The following is a 26,952-nucleotide window of genomic DNA, read 5'->3' on the forward strand; positions in this document are numbered from 1 at the left end:
CTGAATGAGGTCTGTGCTGATACACATATTGTTTGTTGCTAATTTGGTTTTGCAAAACTAGATTAATACTTGGATTACGTGGATTTTTCTGAGGGCTTTTCAGAAGGTTATAAATCTAAAGGCCTACAATACAATATATGGTCATGATCCAATCACACTGCAAAGATTAGTGTGTGGATCACAGATCAGGCATGTAGATTGCATAAATATGACTATAGGTGAATGATTTTTAAAAAAAAGTAAATTTATGTTATAATAATGATGGTGATCGCCTATGGTGTTTTGTTTTCAAATTAAGAAATTTCAGACAAATTAAAGAAAAAAAACAACATCAAATGTTTTAGTGAGCATTCTGTTACCTCGTACCCTATAAATGGAGACATTGTCCTCCAGTTTCTCCACTAAGTTTTCAGGTTTTTCCTCTCTCATCATATCACTGTATCCGTGGACAGAACAGGCCTGCTTTCGTCCAAATCGGGGAATCATGTTAATCCTTAAAACAAAGCGGAGTTTCACGGTTTACAGCCTGTTGTTGGGATTAAAATGGTAAACTTACAGTTATTACGAAGAAGTAGCCGACTTATTGCCTACAGATGCCTGTTGCCAGATGTTTGCTGCTGTTGCTGTAATGAGAAGCCCGGTCGTTACGTCACTGCCCGGGGTTTCCTAGTGAAGTGAACCCTACGGCGTCATGGCGGAGGCCGGTGGTCGGAGGACCCTGGATTGAAATGCCAGCTTTCTACAATCGCAGTTGACCGACGAGCATTAGACTTTGCCTACATCTAAAACGGGAAAGGGGACTTAACTCGATTTTTGAAGAGGGAGGAAAACCAACATTGAACCAGTTTTACAGAACTGAATCGTTCGGGGCTGCTCTCCCGAACTGGGAGATAGCTAGCTAGCGCAAGGTAGCGTTAGCTACCAGCAGCTGCTAGCTCACTAGTTAAATAAAAGAAGAAAGGACCTCTGAAGTGGAAAGGTGGATTTAGACAACTATTTCATTGGAGTTTCCCAGGTAACATGATTTAATACAAAATAAGATACAGCGTGGAGTTAGTCAGAGCCTAGTTCAGTGAGAAAGTAAGCTAACGCTGCATGTTTATGTGGTAAAAGCCGCGAGAAGTGAGCGGCGAATTAAAACAAGATGGAAGAGGGTGAAGTTAGGTTAGCTAATTTGTGTTTGTGGGTTTAATAATGAATAGTAAATGAGTTGAGAACTCTACTGTGGTCCACTACTTGCACAGATATTTGCATAGTTAAATACTGTTGACAGCTAAACACTGAGTGTCGACCATAACTAGAAAATGAACACTCCAGCGGTTCCCTTCTTAGATGAACTGGGGCAAAGTTTTGTCATTTTGTTAGCTTCCGTGGTAGCCTCGTGTTTCCTAATGTTAGCCAGTGGTACTTTCCTTGACAACCTCAGTAAACGCTGGGCTACCATCTACCTCAGTGTTTGTTGAACTCATGTTGACTTAAAATGAAAATGGCATCAAATTTAACATTTGGCCCACATGGTTTCGGAGCACTTTGTGGAAATATAACGCTAACTGCGTCTTTTCTTGTTTTACAAGTGTGATGATTTCCTAACCTAGAAAATCATAGTGTTAGCATAACACATTAGAGCTAACAAACAGTAATTGGTTATACGTAAGGGACAGTGGCTAGCAGAGTGGATAGCATTAATTAAACTTTTGGTTGTAATGTGATAATGTCGATTGTTATGTGATAATGTCGAGTTTGGAGATAAAATACTGGCTGGCGCGTTTACCGTTTCTGTGTACATCATTGCTAACGCACCGCGCCAATAGCTAGTACTGGCGTCACGAACCGGTATTAGCTAGTTAGCAACAAGCTAAACCGTAGCAACAGTAAGACTAAATGGCATCCCGAATCGAAGTGTGGTATAACCCCGTTTAGTATAAGATGGATTTGGACTACCGCTAAGGTCAGTGTGGTTATTTAGTGCTTATATTGCTCACAGAGCTTTGTGTGTGTGATAACACGCTGCTGCTGCGCAGGCCTAATAGGCCTCTGCGGTGAGAGAACAAATGCAGTTAGCAACAGCCATCCGCATAGGTCTGTCTCTTTAGTTATACCTGGAGATATTCGTAAAAAAGTGATTTTAATGTGCAACAGAAACACTTAATCTCGTCCAGAACTAAAGCGCACGGGATAAATGACTTTGTACATTTTGACATTACAATAATCTCGTGCGAAAGTGTAGTGACAGCTCCACAAGGACAGTTCATTTGTTGAACTTTGATGCAGGGAACACAGTTTGTTTGGGATCGGGTACTGAGCTGCAAATGCATTTTACTGTATAAGCATGAGGATTTGTACCTGCATTGTGCAATATTTGCAAGTTGTGCCAAGTTTGAGCGACCACAGGTTAAAGGTGCAGTCCTCACATTTCCCAGACAGTATTTCTAATGTTTTTTTTATGTGTATCTTCTCCCAGGTTAATCACGTAGAACATAATACTACAGATTGTCAGTGGAAGTCTATATTTTGGACTTCAACATGGCTGGACGCAGTGAGGATGAAAGCGTAAGCAACAGCAGTGGAGAATCAAGGTAAATCAATCTTTCACAAAATGACATTAGTGTTGTGTTGATACTGATCAAATTCTATATCATCTGTTGTATATTTACACATTAGACAGGAGCAGAATGCCTTTGGACCACTTCCCATTTCTGTGTCTGGAATGCTGTCATCATCTGTTTGTTTACACTGAAATGTGTCATTCATAAAGTTACAGACTGATATCTAATGGTATGCAACTGTTGTGTTGCACAAGCTCTGTGACAAACAAAGGTTTGATACTTTTTCATCAGGATAATCTTCACCAGTGAACACCACTGTATGATTTTTTTTTAAGCCTAAATACAATCACCAGAAGTAAAAAGCTAACATTGGGCTGTAAACAAACTACACCACGGCTGTATGACTTCCGCTTCACCACTACAAAACTTCCAACTTGTGGTTTGATTTAGTGCTTAAATCTTCTAAAAAAAAAACCTTAGTCCTACAAAGTTAGTAATACTTGGCAAGTGTGCGAGTATAAACACATTGAGGTTTTAAAGGTGGACTGGTGAGTAGATAAATTTTTATATTTTATGGCGTAGAATAAAATGTGAAAATGTCTTGAGCTTGTGTTCACCACGGACCTTATTTCAGTCATTTAACCAAAAACTCTTCAAAAAACTCAGATACTTCAATTAAGATCAGGAGGTAATTATTTCAGAGAATACAATTAGCCCAATGCCAGGTAATGCAACTCAAACATTGAATTGTCAGATGACGTTGAAGTGCATTGTATTATAAGTCACAACTCAGTTGTTTCACTGAAAAGAATGATGGAGCTGTCTTCTTTTAAGCAGTGTTGTTATTGTCCAAGTATATAAACTAAAGGCAACACTATGTGTCAATGTGCAGTTATGTTTCCTTGTGTACAGAGTGGATGTCAATACAGTTGAATAAAGGCATGACGCCCATTTTCTTATTTTTGAATAAGTTGCTACTTGTCAAAGAGCAGTATAGAAAAGGGTATTATATTTAGTACCAGGGATTTTATTGGCACAGATACAAAAATGTTTTGAACGAGTCACACAGATTTGATTTGTGAATGATTGATCTGTTAATTACTAATGCACAAATATGTCTTTTATAATTTTCTCTTAACGTGACAGTAATTCTGATGATGAATCCGGTTCTGGATCGGGCTCCGCATCAGGGTCCGGCTCAGGCTCCAGTTCCAGCTCCTCCAGCAGCAGCAGCAGCCAATCAGGAAGCAGTGACTCAGGAAGTGGCTCAGACTCTGGCAGCCAGTCAGACTCTGACACACAGAAATCCAAGGAGAAGATGGAACCACCAAATAAGTCAAACATTGATGGAGCTGAGGTAAAGAAATGTGATTTCAAAGAAATAATCAAATTTTGTGATGGGAAAATATTTGAACATCATGTGGTAACCGTAAAGCTGCTTTCATATAATCAGCATCAAAGTGCATAACACTGCGTGAAACTATTTGTCAAAATAGATTTCCTTGCATCTCTGCATCAAACTAAGTTGCAATGCTCAGAGTTCACATGGTTTGACCTAGTTTAACACCAAAATTTTACCATTACTGGCACACAGATCTTTTTGAGTGTTACACAGTGGCCAACCTTTTGAAACCTCATATATTTTGGCTAATCTTTGACTCCACTCATTGATTTAGTTCTGGAAGTCCAACCCAAGTATCCTAGCGGTGCAAAGGTCTGCTATGCTCAGGAAACAGCAGCTTCAGCAGCAGCAGCAGCAACTGCAGCAGAGACAAAGCTCCTCAAACAGTGGATCTGACGAGGTTTGTTTCAAACAGATTTAATCTCCAGTACACTTTTTTGTGCTGTTTACCTGGAAACTAATCAACACCATTGGAGATTTCGTTAGTGTGTTTAAATGTAACAGCTGTAAATTGATTGGTTATTCATGAACATTCTTTCTTTGACCGTGAACTTTTCTAGGACTCGTCAAGTAGCGATGAATCTGACTCATCAAGTGGATCCAAAAGGAGAAGAAATTCAGGCTCCTCTGACTCTGGGTCTGGGAGTGGTTCTGGATCAGACTCATCAGCAGAGGACAACAGTGATGAAACGGCATCAGACTATGAGCCCAGTCACAAAATCAAAAGCAGAAAACCTCCAACCAAGTAAGTGGACAGTTGCCTGGTTAGGCAGCGTTACATTATTGTCCAATTATTTCCCTTTGTAGTGGTCATCCATTTAGGTACTGATCATAAGACCTGTGTTTTTTGAAGAAGTACACAGAGTGTAACTTCAGTTTAACTTGACATGTGCATTATTTCTTCACTTCTCGTCGTGCCTCAGGATGAATTTTCGTAATGGGAAGAAAAGCAGCACCCAGAGGAAGAACACCAAGAAGTGCTCTTCTTCTGAAGACGAGGATGAAAACTACAAGAAGGTGGCATCAGCGGGGCCACGGCGGCAGGCCACGGTCAACATCAGCTACAAGGAGGACGAGGAACTGAAGACAGACTCAGATGATGTGGTGGAAGTTCTGGGTGAAGATGTCCCGCAGCCTGAGGAAGATGAGTTTGAAACAGTGGAGAGAGTGATGGACAGCAGGATAGGAAGGAAAAGAGGTAAGAGACGACACAAAGAATGATGAGGCCATCCACCCTGATGTAACTGGGGCTATAGATAGGAATTTTCTCAGGTATGAAATTTCAGGATTATCATCAAATTGTAGAGAGACATAGGGGTAGTGAGGAAATTGGTCAGTTTTCACGGGAGGTTGGGAGACACCAAGGAGATTTACTGCTAATTTAGCCCACTTCTGAATAAAGATATATGTTATGAAGTACTGCTTATGTTTTTTTTCCTAACAGCAACAGGAAGTGCAACCACTGTTTACGCTGTAGAAGCAGACGGGGACCCCAATGCCAACTTCAGTCCCAACAAAGAAGCTGGTGAAGTCCAGTATTTGATAAAGTGGAAGAACTGGGCCCACATCCACAACACCTGGGAGACAGAGGAGACACTCAAGTTGCAGAACGCCAAGGGCATGAAGAAAATGGACAACTTCAAGAAGAAGGACCAGGAAAAAAAGAGATGGTGAGAGCTTGTTTATCACAACTGTACACGCTGCACTGTCTTTTGCTGACCAATCAGCACCAAGAAACACTACTCAAATATGATGACAATCACAGGTTAAACAAAAGTAGTCAAAGTCTTAGGGGCCAGCCATCCTCACTGTTGAATTCAATGACTACATCCATGCTAAACCCATACATAAACCTAACCATTACTATCCTTATGAAGAAATAAAACATTAAAAAATACAAAATGTCACCATCTCTTTGTCCCAAATGTTCTTGACTGATGAACCTATATAAACCTACCTAAACGATTGGTAACAGTGTCTCAAAAGAGCCATGTGCACATGAAAACAAAGGCCATCCATTGGAACCTGTATTCAGTTGACTGATGTTGTAAGCCAATGGCACAACTGTCAAGCTACAACACCCCATTTAACCTCTTTGTATCCCCAGAATAGCCCTCAGCTACCCTCAGGTACCCTCAGCTCCATGTGACTGATGACGACTTTGGCCACCTTAATTTCTTAAAATTTGAATCACATTTGTCTTCTTCAAAAAACAGATGCCTCATTTATTTCAATTGGACCGTTGCGTTGGTATTAGAGACGTAAAAAGCTTACAGGTTAAAAAGTACAAGGTTATTGTTTACTTTCTAATGTTTTTTTATTTCCCTCTCCCCAGGTTAAAGGCAGCTTCACCAGAGGATATAGAATATTTCAACTGTCAGGAGGAATTGATGGATGACCTGCACTCTCAGTACCAGTTAGTTGAGCGAATCATAGGTGTGCTTTCTAATATGTATTACTTGTTTGCATGGAGCAGTTTTCTTGGACCACATTTGATGCCACTTCTTTTATGCGACTAAATATGTCTCTGCATTACTCTGAGCAGGCCATTCAAACCAGAAGTCAGCGGCAGGTTACCCAGACTACCTGTGCAAGTGGCAAGGCTTACCATACTCAGAGTGTAGCTGGGAAGATGGTGCTCTGATTGCCAAAAAGTTCCAGAAATGCATCGATGACTACATGTGCAGAAACCAGTCCAAGAACATTCCATCCAGAGACTGCAAGGTAACGTACTGTTAAGTCTCTACTGGCAGTGGCAGTATGCTGGTGATGCCTTACACCTTGATTGAGTAGTTGAGTTTTGAATTTAGTGTAGCTGACAAACTGCTGTTCTTTCCTGTAGGTGCTGAAACAGAGACCCAGGTTTGTGCCCATGAAGAAGCAGCCAGCTTACATAGGTGAAGGACTGGAGCTTCGAGACTACCAGCTGGACAGTTTGAACTGGATGGCCCACTCCTGGTGCAAGTATGACTCAAGCTGTCCTTAAATTCTCAGCTTCAAATGTGAATGCATGAATGTAAGAACTTAAAAGATAGCGTAAAAAATAGCTGCAGGGTTCTAACTCTGTAGATTCATCTTTGCAATGTATGCAGCGTTTCAATAATTGTGCACTCATAGTTCCACGTTTTATCTCCCCTTCATTGTTTGTGAATGAAACTTTGTGAATGTTCAGGAGATAACACAGGATGTCTCCAGTGAGGTTTGTCAGGATTGCTTAAAGGCAGCTTGACTCATGAGCATTTCACAGTTTTTCTTGTTGTGCAAATTAGCTAACATCTCATTATGGTTCCCTTTAATTAGGGGATGATATAGAGCCGACATGTTACGTCCATGTGCAACTGCAATATCAAATCAATAATACTATTTCAATAATGGGTGCAAAGTCTCGTGAGTTTGTGTATCTTAAAGATCTAAAGAATGTGTCCGTAAAATGGAAATTGATGCAGGAAGTCCAGAATGACTTACTCTTCAGCAAAAGAAGGTTTAATAAATATGTATAAGGTCCAGAATGATGAGAGCAATGATCCCACCAAATTTCATGAACATCGAAGCAACTTTATCCCAACATGGCCCTGTGTTTGTGGTCACTAAGGATCCTGCTGTGACACGCCTGAGCCCAGTCACTACAGAACTTTGTGATTTTTGCCATCTCTGACATGTGTGCCAATTTTCAGGAGTTTTCAAGCATCCCAAGCCCCTCACAGGTGCATCTTTCCAGTATAATACTAATAATATGCCAGAAATATCAACTGGACACTCGTTTCTTGCGCCATATGTGTTGCATATTTTCCATCTTTGGTCCAATTTTTATTCAGCAGTGGCACCCACTCTTTTGTTTTTTATTTTTTAATTTTCCATGTTGTTCAGCTGAAGTACAACAAACACACCTTTCTTCTTGCTGTGAGGAAGTCCTCATCATGTTTTCTAATCCACATGTGGAATGTATCCACATAAGCATACCCCTATTGTATGTACCGAAGCGTGACCATTTGCAAGTCTGCAGCTGTCTGCCTCCGTCCTAAACGTGTGCTTTTGGGTTGTGTGGCAGTTATTGGCTCAGGAAACAATGCACGAAATGGATTCATCTAAATATCAGCAAATTGTAGATGCAAATGTCCTGCAGCCAGTAAAGATATTGAAACTGAAAAGAGGCCATCTTCCACAGCAGGACATTGATCCAAAGTGTAGCGCAAAAACCACCATGAACTATGTCAAGAAATGCAAACTAAAGCTTTTGGTGTGGCCCTCCCCTGACTTCAGTGTCAATGAAAATAATTGGGTAGATCTTAATACAGCCTAAAGTGAGCCGTCATCTGCAGGCAAGAGTCTGTAAAAAGACTCTTTGCTGGTTATAAAAAGCCTTTCCATGCTGTGATGTCTGCCAAAGCGGGGGCTACTAAATACTGACTTGGTAGCATGCTCAAACTTAGTAATAGGACATTTACATTTCAGGAAAGTCTGTTTTTAATGTATGTTTGCTCAAAGGGTTGCACTTATTTTTTACTTCAGCAATAAACAAAATATGAAGTTGCTCAAACCTTTCCATAAAACTGCATGGAAATGAATCCCAGGGTTATATGCTTGATCATAACAGATGCACTTTCTGAACTTCTGCTGTTGCTCTCTTCTGCTCTATCTTCATTCATAGAGGCAACAGTTGCATCCTTGCAGATGAGATGGGTTTAGGGAAGACCATCCAGACCATCTGCTTCCTCAACTACCTGTTTCATGAGCACCAGCTGTATGGGCCCTTCTTACTGGTTGTGCCTCTCTCTACACTAACCTCCTGGCAGAGAGAAATCCAGCTCTGGGCCGCTCAGATGAATGTTGTGGTGTACCTGGGAGACATCAGCAGCAGGAACATGGTATGGTGGTTCAGGCACCTGTTAAATATACATACACACACACACACAAGAAAAAGAAGACTCCGTCAAAACGTAGTATATGGCTGGACGACCTATGGTCAAATCCTTAGTGTATAACCACGAAGTCATCTGACAAAATCGCCAAACATTCACAGGTACATGTAATGAAAGTAGTTTATTTGCTGTAATGAAGCAAGGCTCAGTATACTGGAAACACTCCTCCTTGCGGTTCCCAAACAGCTGGGAAACCAGAGCGGCTCATAACAAGAGGTGTAGCCCTATATGTGGTTCAGCTATTTACCAGGTTTATACGCAGGCAAAAAGAGTTTTTTACAACTACACTGATACAATTTCATTTTCCCTTTTCCTGTAGTTGATGGTTGAGATGTATGGATGCAGTTTGTTAATGAATGCCTTAACAGTTGTGTTTTCTTTTCTCCTGTGTTTTTATTCAATAGATCAGGACACATGAGTGGATGCATGTTCACAGCAAGAGACAAAAATTTAACATCCTCCTCACAACATATGAGATTCTTCTCAAAGACAAGGTAAACAGCTACTTAACTTTATTGTGGAACATGGTCTTGCTGTTGTTTGTTGTGTAATCTACACATATGAAGTGTTAAAGGTCAGCTCTGAACTGTGATGAATGTGTGTCTCCAGTCATTTTTGGGCAGTGTTAACTGGGCCTTCATTGGTGTGGATGAGGCGCACCGACTGAAGAATGATGACTCCCTCCTCTATAAGACCATGATCGACTTCAAGTCCAATCACAGGCTTCTGATCACAGGAACACCACTTCAGAACTCCCTGAAAGAGCTCTGGTCCCTGCTACACTTCATTATGCCCGAGAAGTAGGTCATATCCATTATTACACTGAGACGAACTTGGTGGTTAAAGTGCTCTTATTGCTGTAGAAGTATAACAAATATGTTCAGTACTTCATGATGTATGTCAGGTGTGGTTACAGGTGCAACAGGCACTTCATCACAGTAAACAGTAATGTGAAGTCAAGCCTCAATGATTTAGATAAAAGAATCTAACACCAGACATGGAGAAATTCAGACACATGCGACAAATAAATACTTTAATTTTAAAGGGTCTCAAGCTAAATGTTTTGTCTTTTTTACACAAAATTAATAGAAAACAGCAGCAAGTGTCTGAACAAAGGAGATGCTTTGCCTATGTGAGCACATTAAAAAGCTCCTGGTGTAACAATATGAAACACTATATGATACAAAGAAACCAATGAGACACTGTGTACAAACTAAAAATGCTGAAATTGACCCAGTTTTGCTTGTAAGGAGGAATAAATTAGGAATTTCTCTCTTTCTGTTCGCATCTTGTACCATGAGCTGACTGTATCGCTGTGTTGTTTCTCAAGGTTTCACTCCTGGGAGCTGTTTGAAGAAGAGCATGGTAAAGGCAGGGACTCAGGCTACACCAGTCTGCACAAAGAACTGGAACCGTTTTTGCTTCGCAGAGTCAAGAAGGACGTTGAGAAATCTCTTCCTGCCAAAGTGGAGCAGATCCTCCGAGTCGAGATGAGCGCCATCCAGAAACAGTATTACAAGTGAGAGTGGCAGCCTTTTCATCAAAGAGAGCATGTAGTTGTTTTATTTATTGTCATCATGCTCATTTAAGTAAACTTTCCTGAAAACTACGAATCATAATTACTTTTATCATGAAGACATGAACATCTGCACCTGTAGCACCTGTGTCTGTGGTGTGGACATGTTAGTGGTGAGAAGATAGAACGTGAACCAGGAAACCCAGTTTGAAGAAGTTCAGGTGCAGCTCTTATTGCACAGATCTTATTGATCCTTAGTTTCTTCAAGCAGGGATATTATTAGTGTGAACACTTCTCCTTTTATACTTCCATCACTGAAAGTCACACAACCTTTTCAGTGAGTCAGCTGATCTGTGTTCACCTCATGCTCGAGTGAACAGAAGAGTCAGTCGTTATGGGTGGGAATTTTATAAAATAAATGTGTGTGTGTTTGTGTTGTTTGTGATTAGATGGATTCTGACCAGGAACTACAAGGCTCTGAGTAAAGGTACCAAAGGCAGCACATCAGGTTTCCTCAACATCATGATGGAGCTGAAGAAGTGTTGTAACCACTGTTACCTTATCAAGCCCCCAGAGGACAACGAGTTCCTCAACAGAGCTGAAGCCTTACAGGTCGGTTTACTTTGTGTTACTGTGTTGCACCATCAGGGTTTCTGACAAAGGTTTATATATACATTTATATTTTTATGCCTCCACCCAATGACAACCAGAGCTGGAGGCATTATGTTTTCAGGTTGTCCATCCATCTGTCCCATTCTTGTGAACACAATATCTCAGTAATGTCTTGAGGGAGCTTCTTCAGATTTTGCACAAACATTCAGTATATTTCCTGAAATCTGGCTGGTAGGCAGAGGCAAACAACCACGAGGTGGTAATTCTAGTTTAATTTAAAGTCTGGATTGGAGTTTACAGTGGCCGATTGCACTGAATGTTTGTTACACCAACAACCTCTCTCCACCATCTTCACCTATGCTTGCAAATTTCACTGATGAATGGATGATGGACGATCACCCATGATGAAGTCGTTAAAAATATTCTGGTTTTAAGAAACGCAGATAATATTGGTGTCATGTTTACAGGGATTACTATGTTTCATGTGAAAATAATATGCCTATTTGCTAATTGCATCTGTTTGCAGTTTGGTGCAGAACAGCTAATTAAGATTTAAGGCCATAAAATATCTTTAAAAAATTTAGATTTCTAATGATGAAAGGTCTTACATTTTGAGATAATGCACAGCCATGAGAAAACACACAAACCCACAGGATTTGTTTTACGTTTGAATATAAAATCAGCTGTTCTTTATTTCCTCTGTAACATTATGTATTGACCAGTTCTCCACTAATCTATTCTAAGCTATTCTTGCGATTTTCCCTTGAAGTAACAAGATTCAGAAAGTAATCAAACAATTTACATCCTTAGCTTGATCCCAACACTAAGCTCATGACGGTCCCCGGGGTCTTAAGGAAAGAAGCAAAATCTTTTATCTTTGTTTAGTATTAGAATCTGGACGATAACGTCCTCGCTCACATGTGAAATGGCTAACGCATGTTGAATGAGACGAGATGAGGAGTGGAGCTGCACTGAACTGACATAAAAGAGCTGGAGAACACTTGTGTTCAGGCACAGACGTGGGGGACGGTGTTGTGTAGCTACATGTGTGTGTGAGAGAAGGTGGATAGTACCGTCTGTCTTGATCATCCATTATATGATACATATCTGTTATACAAGTTGGAGCTGGGTAATATCATATTGCATGTTGCTTTCATTCAGGCCCACGTGCATTCATTCTGCTGTTGCAACTGAACTGCATTTTTTTTGTTGAGGTCTTAAAAAGCATTAATATCATTATTATTTGTAGTTCATATTAAAAAGCTTCTTTTATCTGCTTAGGAGGACCTGATAGAAAAAGGGTGTGCTTAATTCCAGCAGCATACAGATTCAGATCTGTGACTGGGTTCAGCATTTATTTATTTCATGGCCTCACTCGGAGAGGGTAGACCAGTAACTGTTATATCGTCCTTTCCTCTTACAGCAACTTATCCGCAGCAGTGGGAAGCTGGTTCTGTTGGACAAACTCCTGGTGCGTTTGAAGGAGCGAGGTCACCGAGTTCTCATCTTCTCCCAGATGGTGCGGATGCTGGATATCCTGGCTGATTATCTGAGGAGCCGGCAGTTCCTCTTTCAGGTAGCTACGCACTGTTCTCACATGACCATCCAACATACTGTACATATACTCTCCGAGCACTTTATTATTTATTTATACAAAAACTAGGTAGGGCCTCCCTCTGCTGGGACACTTGACTGGAGTGTACCTGTAGCAAGTTGAATTAATTGGACATAGTTAAGAAAGGTGTGTGTATAAAACATGAAAATTAATTCAAATTAATTCTCTGCAGACAAAAATCGCCTCAGCCTCGTCTAAGATCAGGGCAATGGTATGAAATATTAGTGTTGCCAGGAGAACAGTGGCCTCAATAATCATAAAATGGAAGTTTGGAACCACTGCGACTCTTCATAGAGTTGTCACTCCAATCAAACTGAGTATCCAGACAAGAAGGGTGGTTCTCCCTTGGTTAGGGAGGTGACCAAGAACCCAGAGGTCACTTCTAACAGAGCTTCAGAAGTCTGAAGGAAGGACGACCATCTCAGCATCACTCCATCAATGAGGCCTTTGTGGTAGATCAGCTAGACGAGAGCAAAAGGCACAGCCTGCTTAGAGTTTAATGAACTTTAATGAAATGCCATCCCTATGGTGAAGCATGGTGGTAGCAGCTTCATGCTATGGTGGTGTGACTCTATGTTAGGGACAGGGAGAGGGGTCAGACTTGAGGGAAGGATGAATGCAGCCAAATAAAAAAATGGCCTTGAAGAAAAGCTGCCCCAGAGCAAACATGACCTGATACTGGGCCGATGTTCACCTTTCAGCATGATGGTGACCTGTAGTACACAACCAAGACATCACTGGAGCGGCTCAGGGACAGGTCTCTGACTGTCCTTGATCGGCCCACCCGAAGTCCAGATTTAGCTGAGATCACAGTTTACAGATTTTTTTCCATCCAGCTTAATGGGGCTTGAGAGGATCTGCCAGGAAGAGCGGGGTAAACAAATCCAGGTGTGCAAAGCTTGTAGAGATTCACCCTAGAAGACTCTGAGCTGTAACTGCTGCCTTCTACAAAGTACTGAATTAAAGCTAGGAATACTTTTGTTAATGAGAGGTTTCAGTTTTAGATTTTTAATACATTTGCAAAAATTTCTATAAACAAGTTTTTTACTTTTGTCATTTTGGAAAAAAGCTGTTTTATCCATTTACAATCAAATTTACAACACTCTGAAGTTTGCAAAAAGTGAAGGGGTGTGCACACTGTTTGAAGTCACTCTCTGTCTGTTATAAATGTCTGAATTAGAAATGTTGTTCATTTCTGTAGAGACTAGATGGCTCCATCAAAGGGGAGATGAGGAAGCAGGCGTTGGATCACTTTAATGCTGAGGGCTCAGAGGTAAGTTCTGTGCTCTACATACAGTCAATGCAGCGTGAAGTTCATTTGAAACAAAGCAGGAGTGTTACAAATAGTCAACCTCCTCATGTGTGTCCAGGATTTCTGCTTCTTGTTATCAACACGTGCGGGTGGTCTGGGTATCAACCTGGCATCGGCTGACACAGTAGTCATCTTTGACTCAGACTGGAACCCCCAGAATGACCTGCAGGCCCAGGCCAGAGCGCACAGGATCGGACAGAAAAGACAGGTGAGCAGCTGCTGCCTTGACCCATTTCTAGTTCTTTTGTTGCAATGAACTTTGCTACTGGTATGCAAACTGTTGTTTTGATTTTTTATTTATTTATTTTTTTTAACTTAAGTGATAGTTTAGTTATTTATAGTCGTTAGTTAGATAGTTTTAGTTTGACGTGGGGTTGTGTTAGGTGCTTATCTATAGACAGTGTGTTACCTGCTATAGATTCAGATCAGCACGAGCAGCTCTGGCGCAGAAGCTGAGTGACGAGCTGCTGTCAGGGACAGACAGGGACGTCTGTAAAAATGTGTTTTAGCCACTTTTTTAAAAAATGCCCACAGAAAAATATCAATAGGTACAGGTATGGTTAAGACTTTAACTGTACTACTACTTTTATCAATACCGCTTATTGATCTGGCACTTTATTTTTTTTTCCAAAGAGAACAAAACATTAAGAACATAATTAACATTGCTTTATTTTCACATGTTCTCAATTAGTAGCCCCACTCAGATAATCCCTAGTAGATGATATATAGATAGATAGATAGATAGATAGATGGATGAATTACCCACCTCATCCACACAGAGACCTCAGTCTGCTGTTCTGTTGATTTACACAGTGTACTGTAAATCTCAATGTTTCCTTGTGGACTGGCAGGTGAATATCTACCGTCTGGTGACAAAGGGCTCTGTGGAGGAGGACATCATTGAGAGGGCAAAGAAGAAAATGGTGCTTGACCACCTCGTCATTCAGAGGATGGACACCACAGGGAAAACTGTCCTCCATACTGGTGCTGCTCCCTCCAGGCAAGCTACACATACCACACTCTGCTGCTCCTTTTTGTCTGTCCCTCCTGTGTTTGTCGACCACGTTGTTATCAACAAAGGTGCAAATGCCTCCATACTAGCAAGAGACACGGCTGCAGAGATTAGGTTTTGTATTGTCTGTCCATCTGTCCCGTGCTTGTTAATGTAATATCTGTTGAAGATCTCGAAGGAATTTCGTTATATTTTGACTCGAGGATGACCTGGTTAGATTTTGGTGGTCAAAGGTCAAGGTCACTGTGATCTTGAACTAGTATTTAAAATCAGATACAGAGATTTCATCTATAGTGTTTATATTCCTCTCACTTGAGTGTGTTTTTTTTCTTACAGTTCAGCGCCTTTCAATAAGGAGGAGCTTTCTGCCATCCTGAAGTTTGGTGCTGAGGAACTTTTCAAAGAGACAGAGGGTGAGGAGCAGGAGCCTCAGGTATGTAGTTCTTTACTGAATTGTATCCACATAATTACATGTTTTTTTTTTTTGTAATATACTGGAGTAACATGTTGTGGCCTGTTCTGCACTGTAGGAAATGGACATTGACGAGATCCTCAAAAGAGCAGAGACCAGGGAGAACGACCCTGGACCCTCCACAGTGGGAGAAGAACTGCTTTCCCAGTTCAAGGTTAAAAACTGCTGCTTGTTTCAGAAACTGATTGAACAATATCCAAAATGGTTACACTCTGTTGTTCAGCAAGTTTACATTTACAGTTGTTTGTTGACCTGACTGATGCAGGTGGCCAACTTCTCCATGATGGAGGATGAGGAAATAGACATCGACTCTGAGCGTAGTCATCGGAGTTGGGACGACATTATCCCTGAGGAGCAGAGGAGGAGGATGGAAGAGGAGGAGAGACAGAAGGAGCTGGAGGAAATCTACATGCTACCACGCATGAGGAACTGTGCCAAACAGGTACACAAGCAGTCGTACCAAATATGATGTGGACTCATGATTTAGATTTTTAATTTTCAGTGTCATTTCTGTGCAGGTTGATGGTTCGTAATGTATCCCCAGGTGATTTTTCTTGGTTTGTGTTGATAGATAAGCTTTAATGCGGTCGAGGGCCGGCAGAGCAGGAACAGGAGATACTCTGGGTCTGACAGCGACTCCCCCTCAGACCGCAAGAGGCCAAAGAAACGAGGACGGCCTCGGACCATTCCACGAGAAAACATCAAGGGTTTCAGCGATGCTGAGATCCGGAGGTGATTGTATTAACAACACATTTCTCAACGTGGCTTTTTATCTTCTCCCAGCAGATTCCTGTTAACGCCTCTGTGATCTACTTACAGGTTTGTCAAGAGTTACAAGAAATTTGGAGGACCACTGGAAAGGTAAGCTACATCAGACTGACTCACTGTTTTTATTAACAGCAACATCTCACACAGTCTGCTCAACGTGTGTCTTCTTCACTCAGGTTGGATGCTATTGCTCGTGATGCTGAGCTCGTTGATAAGTCTGAACATGACCTGAAACGACTGGCAGAAACGGTTCACAACGGCTGTGTGAGGACACTACGAGAAAACCCCTGTGGACCAGACAAGACCTCAGGTAACCTAACACATCCTGCTGTTGCATGATGAAGATAAATGATTTAGATACTGCTGGAGAAAAGAGGGAGAGCGCGCCTTTTCTGGTGAGGTTTTCTGTGGTAAAAACTGTGCTATGTACACATGCATGAGAGGGTGTGGGGTGGCTGTGGCTCAGGAGGTATAGCAGGTCATCCATTAATTATTAAAAGGTCGGTGGTTCGATCCCCGGCTCCTCCAGGTTGCACGGCAAGATACTGAACCTCACGTTGCCCCTGACATCAGTGTTCAAGGGTGTGTGGGTGGTCAGTAAGACTAGAAAAGTGCTATAGAAGTGTAAGTCAATTTACCAAGGTTATGTTTAAATTACATTGCGTTCACTCATTTGACAGATGCTTTTATCCAAAGTGACTGACATGTGAGGGACGACACTAAAGTGTAGGAGACCTTGGTATTAGCACTAAGCACTGCTACTAGGTTACAGTATGAATGGTATTTTGTTCACTATGATATCATGGTCCTCAAATTGTGTCTTCTCACACAGGATTAAATTGCTCCTTAAGTATGAAACTGGATGAAACTCTCTATGTGTAGCTAAAATGGCTCCACTGGTCTGGCAGTAAAAAAAAAAAAAAATAAACATTTGTCAATTCATGATAGTTCTCATTTCTTAATTTTAAACCCCTTAATATCTGAACCCTAACCTGACTTATTGATTTTTACTCAGCGTTGAGTTGTTTAAATGAGGCCTGATTGTGTCCCCTTCAGAAACTTTGTGATCCAGCCTATGAGCGACAGTGAATGTTTCCGTGATAATGATGCTGAGAACACACTGCCTGTGTTGTGGGTGGTGGCTGTGTTGCTGACCTACTGCGACTTGCACGTGCAGGATACTTGCATGTTGGATTTCTCTTCATTTTTAATTCATTTCTGATTTACTTTTGACAGAGAATGTCAATGTGTCTAAACTGCGCCTCTCTCCACATGCGGCTGCTACAATGGTTAAAACATGTATTTATATTTTTTCATGTCTATGTCATGCTCAGATTCAACCTAGACATAATAGACATAGTCCAGGTTGTCATGGAAAGAAAAGATGCATCTAACTTATTTGTGCATTACAGGTTGAGGTTATACAAGAATTACTACACAAGGAGACCAGTGGAAGCAAAAACAGGAAAAGATGACTTAGACCTGGGAGGTTTAATGCTTCATACACAACATTGTTAAGAGAGGTTAAATAAATAATGCTGTATGATAAATAGAAGTCTTCAGAGACCCTGTGATCAGTGATCAGAAGTCCTGATTGGAGCACCCTTAGATGAAACTGCTTGTGTTTGCTCTTGTTTTTGTTCATCAGGAGGCAGAAGAGGGAAAGTAAAAGGCCCCACGTTCAGGATCTCTGGAGTCCAGGTGAATGCCAAGCTCGTCATCTCCCATGAGGAAGAGCTGGCTCCACTCCACAAGGCCATTCCTGCTGATCCAGAGGAGAGAAAGAAGTAAGGCTCACAGTGAACTGCATGATTTCTGTTAGACAGGATCAGGCATCACATCTTATTTTCATTAGTGTTTTCCCTCTTAGTGCCTTTCAACCCTCAAAATGGACTCAGAGCGATTAGTCAGCAATTCTTGCACATACGTGAACACTGCACATAAACACAGATCCCTCTGAAGCGAACTGAACTGAAACTGAGACCAGCTGTCGATACATCACAGCTGACCATAATGAGAACTGAGGCTACGTCCACACTTCTACGTTTTCATTTTAAAACGCACCTCTTTTGCTATGTTTTCTCCTCCCATCCACACTACTCAGGAGTTTTCGAGCCTCGAAACACTGCTGGCCCTCTTTTATTTTGAAAACTCCGGGGCTGTGTTGTAGACCTTTGGAAACGATGACATAGACACACCAGGTTGCTCCCTGATTGGGTCTTGTCAGCTGCGAAGTAGTGAAAACAGGAAATACAAGTGTTACTGACCTAGTTGTATTTACTAGTAGCTGTTGTTCAGTAAAATTCTTCATGTTAATGCTACAGCTGCCTTTGCTTTTCCTCGTTTGTAATATTTTCTACAACTAATCAGCTGAGCACACCTGAGAGTAGGTAATGCCCTGTGTCCGTGAATTGTCACACATGTATGCATTTTCAGGTGTGTTAGTATGGAGGCAGATTGTTTCTGATACGGAGCTAAAATGCTTGCCTAGACGAAGATCATTTGTGTGTGAAAACTCCCTGAGGCTCTGAGTTTGGTTTGTTTAAAGTGGACTATATGTGAAAACCCCTTGTGTCCAGTAAATTAATGACAAACACATGACGTGATGAAATGTATTCTGTATTTGAACAGGTATATGATTCCATGCCACTCGAAGGCAGCTCACTTTGACATTGAGTGGGGGAAGGAGGACGACTCCAGCCTCCTCATCGGCATCTATGAGTACGGTTACGGCAGCTGGGAGATGATCAAGATGGACCCGGACCTCAACCTCACACACAAGGTGAGTTGGAAGAGCGCACTCACATATACCTGTCTGTACACACACATGTGTATTATCTGTATGGAAAGAGTTCAGGCCCCCTCATTGTTTTTTACATTTTGTTCCATTGCAGCCTTATATATATATATATATATATATATATATATATATATATATATATATATATATATATATATATATATATGCCTAAAAGTCTAAAAACCTCTGAAATATCACATTGACATAAATATTCAAGATTAGACACTTTGATCTGACTCTTGAAATTTAGCACAGGTTCCTCCCAGTTCTCTTGATCATCTCTGAGAGATGTTTCTGCACCGCGAGTCCACCTGTAGTAAATTCAGCTGATTGGACATGATACGGAAATCTATATAGGGTCTCAAGGCTGACAATTCATACCAGAGCAAAAACCATGAGGAGGAAGGAACAGCCTGCAGAGCTCAGACACATTTTCCTTATATATTTTGAAATATCGAAATTTGCTGCGCTGCCAGGGCAACGCCGTTCAAGGAAAACTGACAATCTTTACAATAAACCATGAGGCTTTTGTTGCTAAATTGTGTGTGGATCGGTCAAACTGCTCTGTGAAACACTGCAGAGTCTAAAACTGGTAAATTCCTGTTGCCAGTAGGTTATGCTATAATATAACTACAGGCTACCTCATTGTAGACGTCTTTGGGCAGGGATGGGACAATGCACATCAGAGTTACTTCATCTTTCATGAAGAGAGAACAAAAGTCGCTGCGCTGCCTCGGACACATGGGTCAATGAAAAGCTTCACAATTTAGCAACACAAAGGTCATTAGATGAGACTGGACCCATATGGTGCCAACCTGATAAATCCTACAGGAGGAGTTTGTCATAAATGGAGATTTTGGTTGTTTATTTTACCTCATGTCCATACGGTTGATCCTCTACAACAACCATTTGAGCAGGTCGTCAGTCTTGCTGAAGCCCTAACAGCTGGTCTCTTACTGAAAGAAGGATCTTTCGATGATGTCAAGTCAGGAAGAGCTGCCTATTGGTTAATAAACTACATGTCCTTACTGTGAGATTGTGACTCATGCCAGGTCAGGGATGCCCACTACTATTTTTCCTTTGAAATGTCACTACAGAAGCAAGAGTAACCTGATGGAAGAGTTTAATGCATTTGTGTGTAGCGACTTTTCAATTTTTATACCCTCCAAAACATGGACAGATTTTACAGTAACATTGTAAAATAACAGCAGTTTTGTTCTTTCATAAAATATATAAAATATTGTCAATCAAACTTTATTTGTACAGCACTTTTCATACAGGTTAGTGCAGTTCAAAGTGCTTCATAGATGACTGATAAACTAATAAGGAATGGACAATCATGTAAGAAAGCTGACAATGAGAAACAATAAAAATTTTTTTTTAAATAATAACCTTAACAAACAAGAGCAAGCATAAGAAGATTAGTGATAAAAAAAGGTTAAAAGAAAAAGAAAACAACATAATCACAACAAAATAAGTGAATAAAAGAAAGTAATTAATGATTAAAAACTATATTTACTTAAAAGCCAGCAATACAAAATGTTTTGCTGGATAATGCCCTTACATTAAAAACAGCCATTTTTAATTTTGAAGTCATATGGCCTGTATTTTTATCCAGTCTGTCAGGAGGTTGTGTTTTGATGTGTACAAGATTGTCCATGACGATGCCATTGTTAACTGTGTCTGTTGATCAGCTCCTACCAGACGACCCCGACAAGAAGCCACAGGCCAAACAACTACAGACCAGAGCAGACTACCTCATCAAGTTACTGAGCAAGGACCTGGCCAAGAAAGAAGCACAGAAACAAGCAGGGACAGTAAGTCTCACAGTAATTCTGCCTGTGGAGCTTCTTCTGCCTCACTAACTAAAATGCTCTTATCAATTGTCACCATTGATATTGGATGAATGTGTCCACCGGTATCCTCCATGCCTCTTTGTCTGTGTTTAGGCCAATTCACGCAAGAGGAAACCAAGAAGTAAAAAAAGCAAAACTCTGAAGCCGACAAAGACAGACGAGGTGGTGAAGAGTCCGTCCTCAGACGCCCCATCGGACAAGAGGTCGGACGACGAGGATGCACTTAATGAGGAAAAGGTACATTCAGATCCCAGTGGTGCTGTGTTTTTTTTCTTGCAGTAGCATGAAATGTTTCCTGTTTGAAGTTTGTAGTTGATGTGTGATGCACTTTGACCCTCAGGAGATGGCACCAGTGAAGCCACAGAGCAGACGAGCCCGAGCAGACAGGGTGGTAATGAAGGAGGAGGAAGAGGAGGAGGAGGAGGAAGAGGAGGAGGAGGAGGAGGAGGAGGAGGAGGAGGAGGACGGCGACGAGGAGGTGGAGCCAGAGCAGGAGGAGGGTTCTTCATCAGGGGAGAGGGAAGTCAAAGAAAAAGAGATCAAAAAGGAAGGAAAGAAGGAGAAGAAGGAGGACAGCTGGGACATTAAAGAGTCCAAGGAGCCCAAAGAGAAAAAAGAAACAAAGCCTCTGGAGGCCGTACATAAACAGGAGGAGAACATGGACAAGGTGTCTAATATTCTCTACCTACTGTGGATCATGGTCTTGATTAATTAAACAAACTCGTTGTCAGTGTTGTCAGTGTAAATGAGTAAAGGAGGAAAGATGATAATGTGGTTAGGAATTAATTCTCAAATCCTTTCCTTCAGAATGAAGTGAAAGCCGAGGTACGAGAACGGGCAAAGAAGGCCTCTGATGTCCCCGTCCACATAACAGCAAGTGGAGAGAACGTGCCAATATCTGAGGAGTCCGAAGAGCTGGACCAGAGGACGTTCAGTGTGGTACGTCCCACCAATAATCAAATCTCCAGAGAGGAAATCTGTCTGGTTAAACATTCAGCTGATGACAAAACATAGCTTCTGTGTATTGTATTGTATTGTCGATTTATACTGTGATATATTTTGGCTTAAACAGTCTTTGTGTATAATAATATGGCATTGACTAATGGAGTGGCAGCAGATTTGAAACAGACCTGTAATAAAGCCATGGGCTGGATTTGCTCGAGTTAACTGTAGTTTGACTGTTGCAGTGTAAAGAGAGGATGCGGCCGGTGAAAGCCGCCCTGAAGCAGCTGGACAGACCAGAGAAAGGGCTGTCGGAGCGCGAGCAGCTCGAGCACACAAGACAGTGTCTGATAAAGATTGGAGACCACATCACTGAGTGTCTGAAGGAGTATTCAAATCCCGACCAGATCAAACAGTGGAGAAAGTTCGTATACACCTCTGTTATAATGATCTCATCACATGCAACAAATATATCACTGAAGTACTACACAAAGTGAAGCTGAGCATCTTTGTTCATATGTTACATGTATTAACTGGGGGGTGTTTGTCTGTTACAGAAACCTGTGGATATTTGTTTCCAAGTTCACAGAGTTCGATGCCAGGAAACTACACAAACTGTATAAGCATGCAATCAAAAAAAGACAAGAGAATGCCCAGGTACGAGGAGGCCTGACACTGTGACATCATGTACTGACATTAGAAATCATGATGATGATGATGATGATGATGTTTCTGTTTCTTCAGGCAATGGAACAGAACACTAGAAGTATAAACACACATGGCTATAAACATGCAGGTACAGTCAGTTTCTCTTTGTTGTACATAAAGAATAAGACAAATAAGTGCATTGTCACCATGCAATGATCCGTTTGTTGTCTTCATCTTCAGATGTGGAGAGACTGAAGGACAACTCTCACCAGGATGAGAGCAGCAGGGACAGCTACAGCTCAGACAGGCATCAGGCTTCAGGACGATACCATGAGAGCAGCAGCAGCAAGGAGAGACACAGCTCAGAGTCCCACAGGAAGACCACCGGAGGAGAGTCCAGGAAGAGACCACACTCCTCCTTCAGCAATGGCAAAGACCACCGAGACAGAGACCACTACAGACCAGACAGCAGAGACAGAGACAGACAGGACAGGTGGGAAACTAAGACTGATATTATATAAATAAACATTATTATTGTCGTTTGTCAGGGACCATGTACAAAAAACATTAATCTCACACAACGAGGAAGGATGTTTTGTACCAGCTTTAGTTTGTCGTTTCCATCTGCAGTGGGCAGGTAGATACAAACTAAAATAACTAATGCAGTTAATACAGGGTTTGACTCATTGAGGAAAAATCACTGAAGGAAATTTTAATATATAAAATATAATTTCAATAACATTTTTAGGAGCTAAGGAACTTGTTTCCACTATAGGATGCTGAAGTATGACATTGGTCATCTGTGCAAAACTGGGGTAAAACACCTGAAACAGTAAAAAAAAAAATCACATCGTTCTGCTGGTTTCAGGAGTTTCATCCAACACTGAGCAAAAAGGAAAATGTTCAGCAAACAGTACAAAAGATGATGAACATCAGACTCACACTGATCTGAACACTGTTTGAAACACTTGATGTGATGTCTTAACTGACCACAGGTTGATTTATCTGGAGGGTGAAATGTTTAGAAAGTTAGATTTTTGGGGGGGAATAAACCACTCCCATTGTAATCAGTCATTACTGAATTTAATGCATTAATTTTGGTTCCAAATAAACTGGCTCAAACACAATAGGGTACTGCCCTTTCATTCATTGAACCATAAAAATAATGATAATAATAAACAGCACAAAATCAACAGGGTTCTGCTCCTTTAGGGTTTGAACTCTAATTACTTTAGGCTGGTACAGAGTATTTGTTGACACTAGCACTGAAGTGTTGTGTTTTACGTGTCGTGTCTGCCTCGTGGCTCAGTCATGCTGATGCTGTGTTTATGTGCAGATACTACAACGACAGTAAGCACAGGAAGCTGGAGGATTTCCGCTCCAGCAGAGACCATCGGCTGGACGTGAAGGATTATTCCCACTCAGACCAGCGCTCTTCCTACCGCTACCACTCAGACTGGCAGACAGAGCAGCGGGCCTCCGCCAGCGGGCCCCGCTCTCCCCGAGACCAGCGCTCACCCTACGACTCCCGCTCACCCATGGGGCACCGCTCACCTTTCGACTACTCGTCAGACCACAAGAGCACACCGGAGCAGATCTGGAGCAGCCGGAAGACATAACAGGAGCTGTCTGGGTCTGCTACTAGCAGCCATAGACTCAGCAAATGCCTTACAGGGATTGTTGACTCCAACCTGAAGCTGTTTGAAACACTGTGTATCAGTCAGTTCAGCATGACTGTCATCTCCACGCTTCAGCTCATCTCGGGAACCTGGGAGATGAACGCCAGGGGGCGGCTCAAACCAGGTAGCAGATATAAAAAATCAAAGCATATTTTTATATTTAAGAGTTCAAAGCTGCATCGCTGTGTAGGCTCAACAGCATGCAGCGCAATTTTTTGTTATTTTTATAAACTTTTTTAAATTCTGGAAACGGACACAATTGACCCTGAGTGCTGCCTCATATTCCCACCAACCCACGACACTGGATCCTGTATTTGACTGTTCTCTATGTTCATCTGTCTCTCTGTCTCTATCATGCTCAATGTGATTATCTAGCTTATTTAAGTGTTGACTCGATGAGACGTCGGTTGTCACATGAATAACAGTAGAAGCTGATCTAAAGGTTGAATCCAGTCTGGGCTCAGGCTCACCACCTGAAGTACCTCATTTACAGCATTTCTCATTTCCTCAGTAGGTTTTCTTTTTTCCACCAGGAGTGAATTATTTAATAACATATCTTAGCTGTAAAAAATAACTTTGATTTTTTTTTTTTTTTTTTTTTTTTTTTTTTTAGAGCAACTTGTATCATGTTATTTTTCCTTCAGTAATACTGTTGTAAATTTTTGTAAAATAGTAAATCAGTGGTCTTTTTCCTCAGGCTTTTTGGATTTATTATGACTCTACTTTTCCCCATCAACTCAGGCTTTTTTGTCGTTCTATTGACTTTATGTACAATAGTTCTTTCCTGATAATGCTTTCAGAATGTAACTTTTAGTAAAGGGAAAGTCCTTAAACGATACTCAGTTTTACTCACTAGTGTTTAGTTCTTTTGTCTCAGTGAAACAAGTGAGTTGGAAGGAACTGACTTTTGTAATCACAGTCTGAAGAGAGACGGTTGTCTTTCAATAGAAGCACCTGTTAGATCTTAAATAATCTTTTTACATGATTTTGTTTTCTTTACCTTTCATTTTATTTTCTGTGTAGGCAATAATAATGTTTCTATGCAGCCAAGTATATTTGTGGTGAACCACCCAACTGAATGAAGTCACTGTTACAGTTCACACTGTTGTACATAAATTTCCGCTATTTCAGAAATGAATTTACACTGAAAGTGCATGAATTTTTATGAACTGTTTTATATAGTTGTTTACGAAGCCATTAAAATCAATCAGTGTACTCACTCGTACCAAGTCTTCAGCAGAGTGTCGGTTTGTAATTCTGCCAGACCTCAAACATTTCTGCAGGTTCATTTCATTACACTTAAACATACAGTCTGTAACTTCTGCAACTAGGGGCCTCTCATCAAAACAATAACAAAAGACAGCGTTAGACAACCTCATGAAGTAGCGTGGGATCATGGGAGTTGTTGTCTTCACCACCACCAAGCTTCTCCTGGTTTGGATTCCTTCAGTGTCATTCAAGAGGTTTTTACCTGGAACTTATCCACAGAGGTCTCCTCTCCAAAACAAACAGGCCAAGTGATTATAAAACACTCAGCAAAACAGTTTCACGTTTAAAACTCAGTGATTCACCAACAGTCTTCAACGACAGGACATCAGAGAGGAGCTGGAAGATGAGCTGCCTTATCGCCTGCTCAGCTTTTTTCTTTGATAACTTTTGACTAAAATCCTTCATCTGGTTGAAATACATAGTTGAATATGACCAAGGTGTAAAGTGTATTTTATAGATGTGGCTTAAAACTGGATAAAGGTCAGTTTTGAGCTTCTGGCAGGAAACCACAGCACTGATACATAAAGCATGAGCAGAGAGGATATGACATCATCGACAGACGACCAATGAAATGGACCATGATTAAAAACACAGATTTCTCTGGTTTGAAAATTGATGGGAACATCTGGGATAATGTAAGAACACAACTGAACTACATATATAACATCGGTTTAGTCAATGTTAGACATGATAGTTTAAGATTATAATAACTTTTCTATCACAAGCAACGTTACAACCAAATAATTCTGGATTTGATTTTTACTTTCCCCAGAATGCAACACACTGAGCACTTAATAAGGAACCTGTTTTCATGTATCTTCTCATTTGTGCAAATATCCAATGAGCCAATCATGTGGCAGCAGAGCAGTGCATTAACCCCTGCAGGTCCAGGTCAGGAGCTTCAGTTGTGTTCATGTTCACATCAAACATCGGAATAAGATAAAACATGATCCCACTGACTGTGACGTGTATGTTGGTGTCAGACGGGCTGGTCTGAGTATTTGTGAAACTGCTGATCTCCTGGATTTTTACAAACATCAGTCTCCCACTGAAGGCTCCTTCAAATGTGGCAGAGAAATGTGTCCTTTGTTTCCTGGGTGACGAAGGATCCTACAGGTGGATCCTTCACAGCTCAAACTATCCCAACAGTCATTGCACACTAGTGATGAATCAGATGGGATACATGGGATTTTCTCTGAAGACCGTCTCATTTCAATTCGGCTTCTGCTCTCTACTTGTTCCTCGGAGGCCACGCCTTCACAGACCCCATCCTCAGGCGGATGTGGCCCCTAAATTAAGACACAACTTTGACCTATTTTCCCAGTTCCTGTCAGCACTCATCCTGCATTTTGGATCGGCTGAGTGACTGGGATTCTGATAATTAATAATTACAGCAGTTCAGTCTAGAGGTAACAAATACATGAACTAGTTTTTTTATGTGGCACTCCCGGATAATATTACCTGAAGTAAGCATACAGTGCATTTGAAAAGTGTTCAGACTCAGTAACAGTAACGCTGCCACTCCAGTCACCACAATATACTATTCAAAGTCCTACACAAATTCTCCAAGTATTATTGACAGTA

General features: G+C 41.2%; 1 protein-coding gene across 2 annotated transcripts; it reads left to right on the forward strand.

Moving 5' to 3' along the window:
- Positions 1–650: 650 nt before the first annotated feature.
- On the forward strand, positions 651–25,324 carry chd1 (chromodomain helicase DNA binding protein 1). 2 transcript variants are annotated; one of them, XM_071466074.1, is made up of 36 exons: positions 651–1,015; positions 2,462–2,576; positions 3,693–3,903; positions 4,223–4,348; positions 4,509–4,693; positions 4,872–5,146; positions 5,393–5,618; positions 6,284–6,384; positions 6,494–6,672; positions 6,791–6,912; positions 8,597–8,813; positions 9,272–9,361; positions 9,477–9,667; positions 10,198–10,386; positions 10,833–10,995; positions 12,419–12,571; positions 13,812–13,883; positions 13,981–14,130; positions 14,774–14,922; positions 15,271–15,367; positions 15,465–15,560; positions 15,672–15,848; positions 15,978–16,138; positions 16,226–16,267; positions 16,351–16,484; positions 17,823–17,961; positions 18,806–18,956; positions 20,669–20,791; positions 20,924–21,067; positions 21,171–21,497; positions 21,638–21,769; positions 22,018–22,196; positions 22,330–22,429; positions 22,517–22,568; positions 22,661–22,913; positions 23,757–25,324. In XM_071466074.1, the coding sequence occupies exons 2-36, from the start codon at positions 2,524–2,526 to the stop codon at positions 24,037–24,039; spliced, it is 5,442 nt and encodes a 1,813-aa protein (XP_071322175.1). In that variant the 5' UTR covers positions 651–1,015; positions 2,462–2,523; the 3' UTR covers positions 24,040–25,324. The 2 variants fall into 2 exon arrangements, with proteins under 2 accessions (XP_071322175.1, XP_071322176.1); XM_071466075.1 differs by lacking the exon at positions 651–1,015 and adding an exon at positions 1,104–1,948.
- Positions 25,325–26,952: the final 1,628 nt, after the last annotated feature.

Source organism: Trachinotus anak, unplaced genomic scaffold, assembly GCF_046630095.1.
Source record: "Trachinotus anak isolate AG129_WGS33_773 ecotype Australia unplaced genomic scaffold, CSIRO_AGI_Tana_v1 ptg000028l, whole genome shotgun sequence".
Lineage (NCBI taxonomy): Eukaryota > Metazoa > Chordata > Actinopteri > Carangiformes > Carangidae > Trachinotus > Trachinotus anak.

Coding starts and splice junctions, on each gene's coding strand:
- chd1 (XM_071466074.1), top strand. CDS start 2,524: ATGGCTGGACGCAGTGAGGATGAAAGCGTAAGCAACAGCAGTGGAGAA. Junction 8,814..9,271: donor ACATCAGCAGCAGGAACATG/GTATGGTGGTTC, acceptor TTTATTCAATAG/ATCAGGACACATGAGTGGAT. Junction 15,849..15,977: donor TGAGGAACTGTGCCAAACAG/GTACACAAGCAG, acceptor TTGTGTTGATAG/ATAAGCTTTAATGCGGTCGA.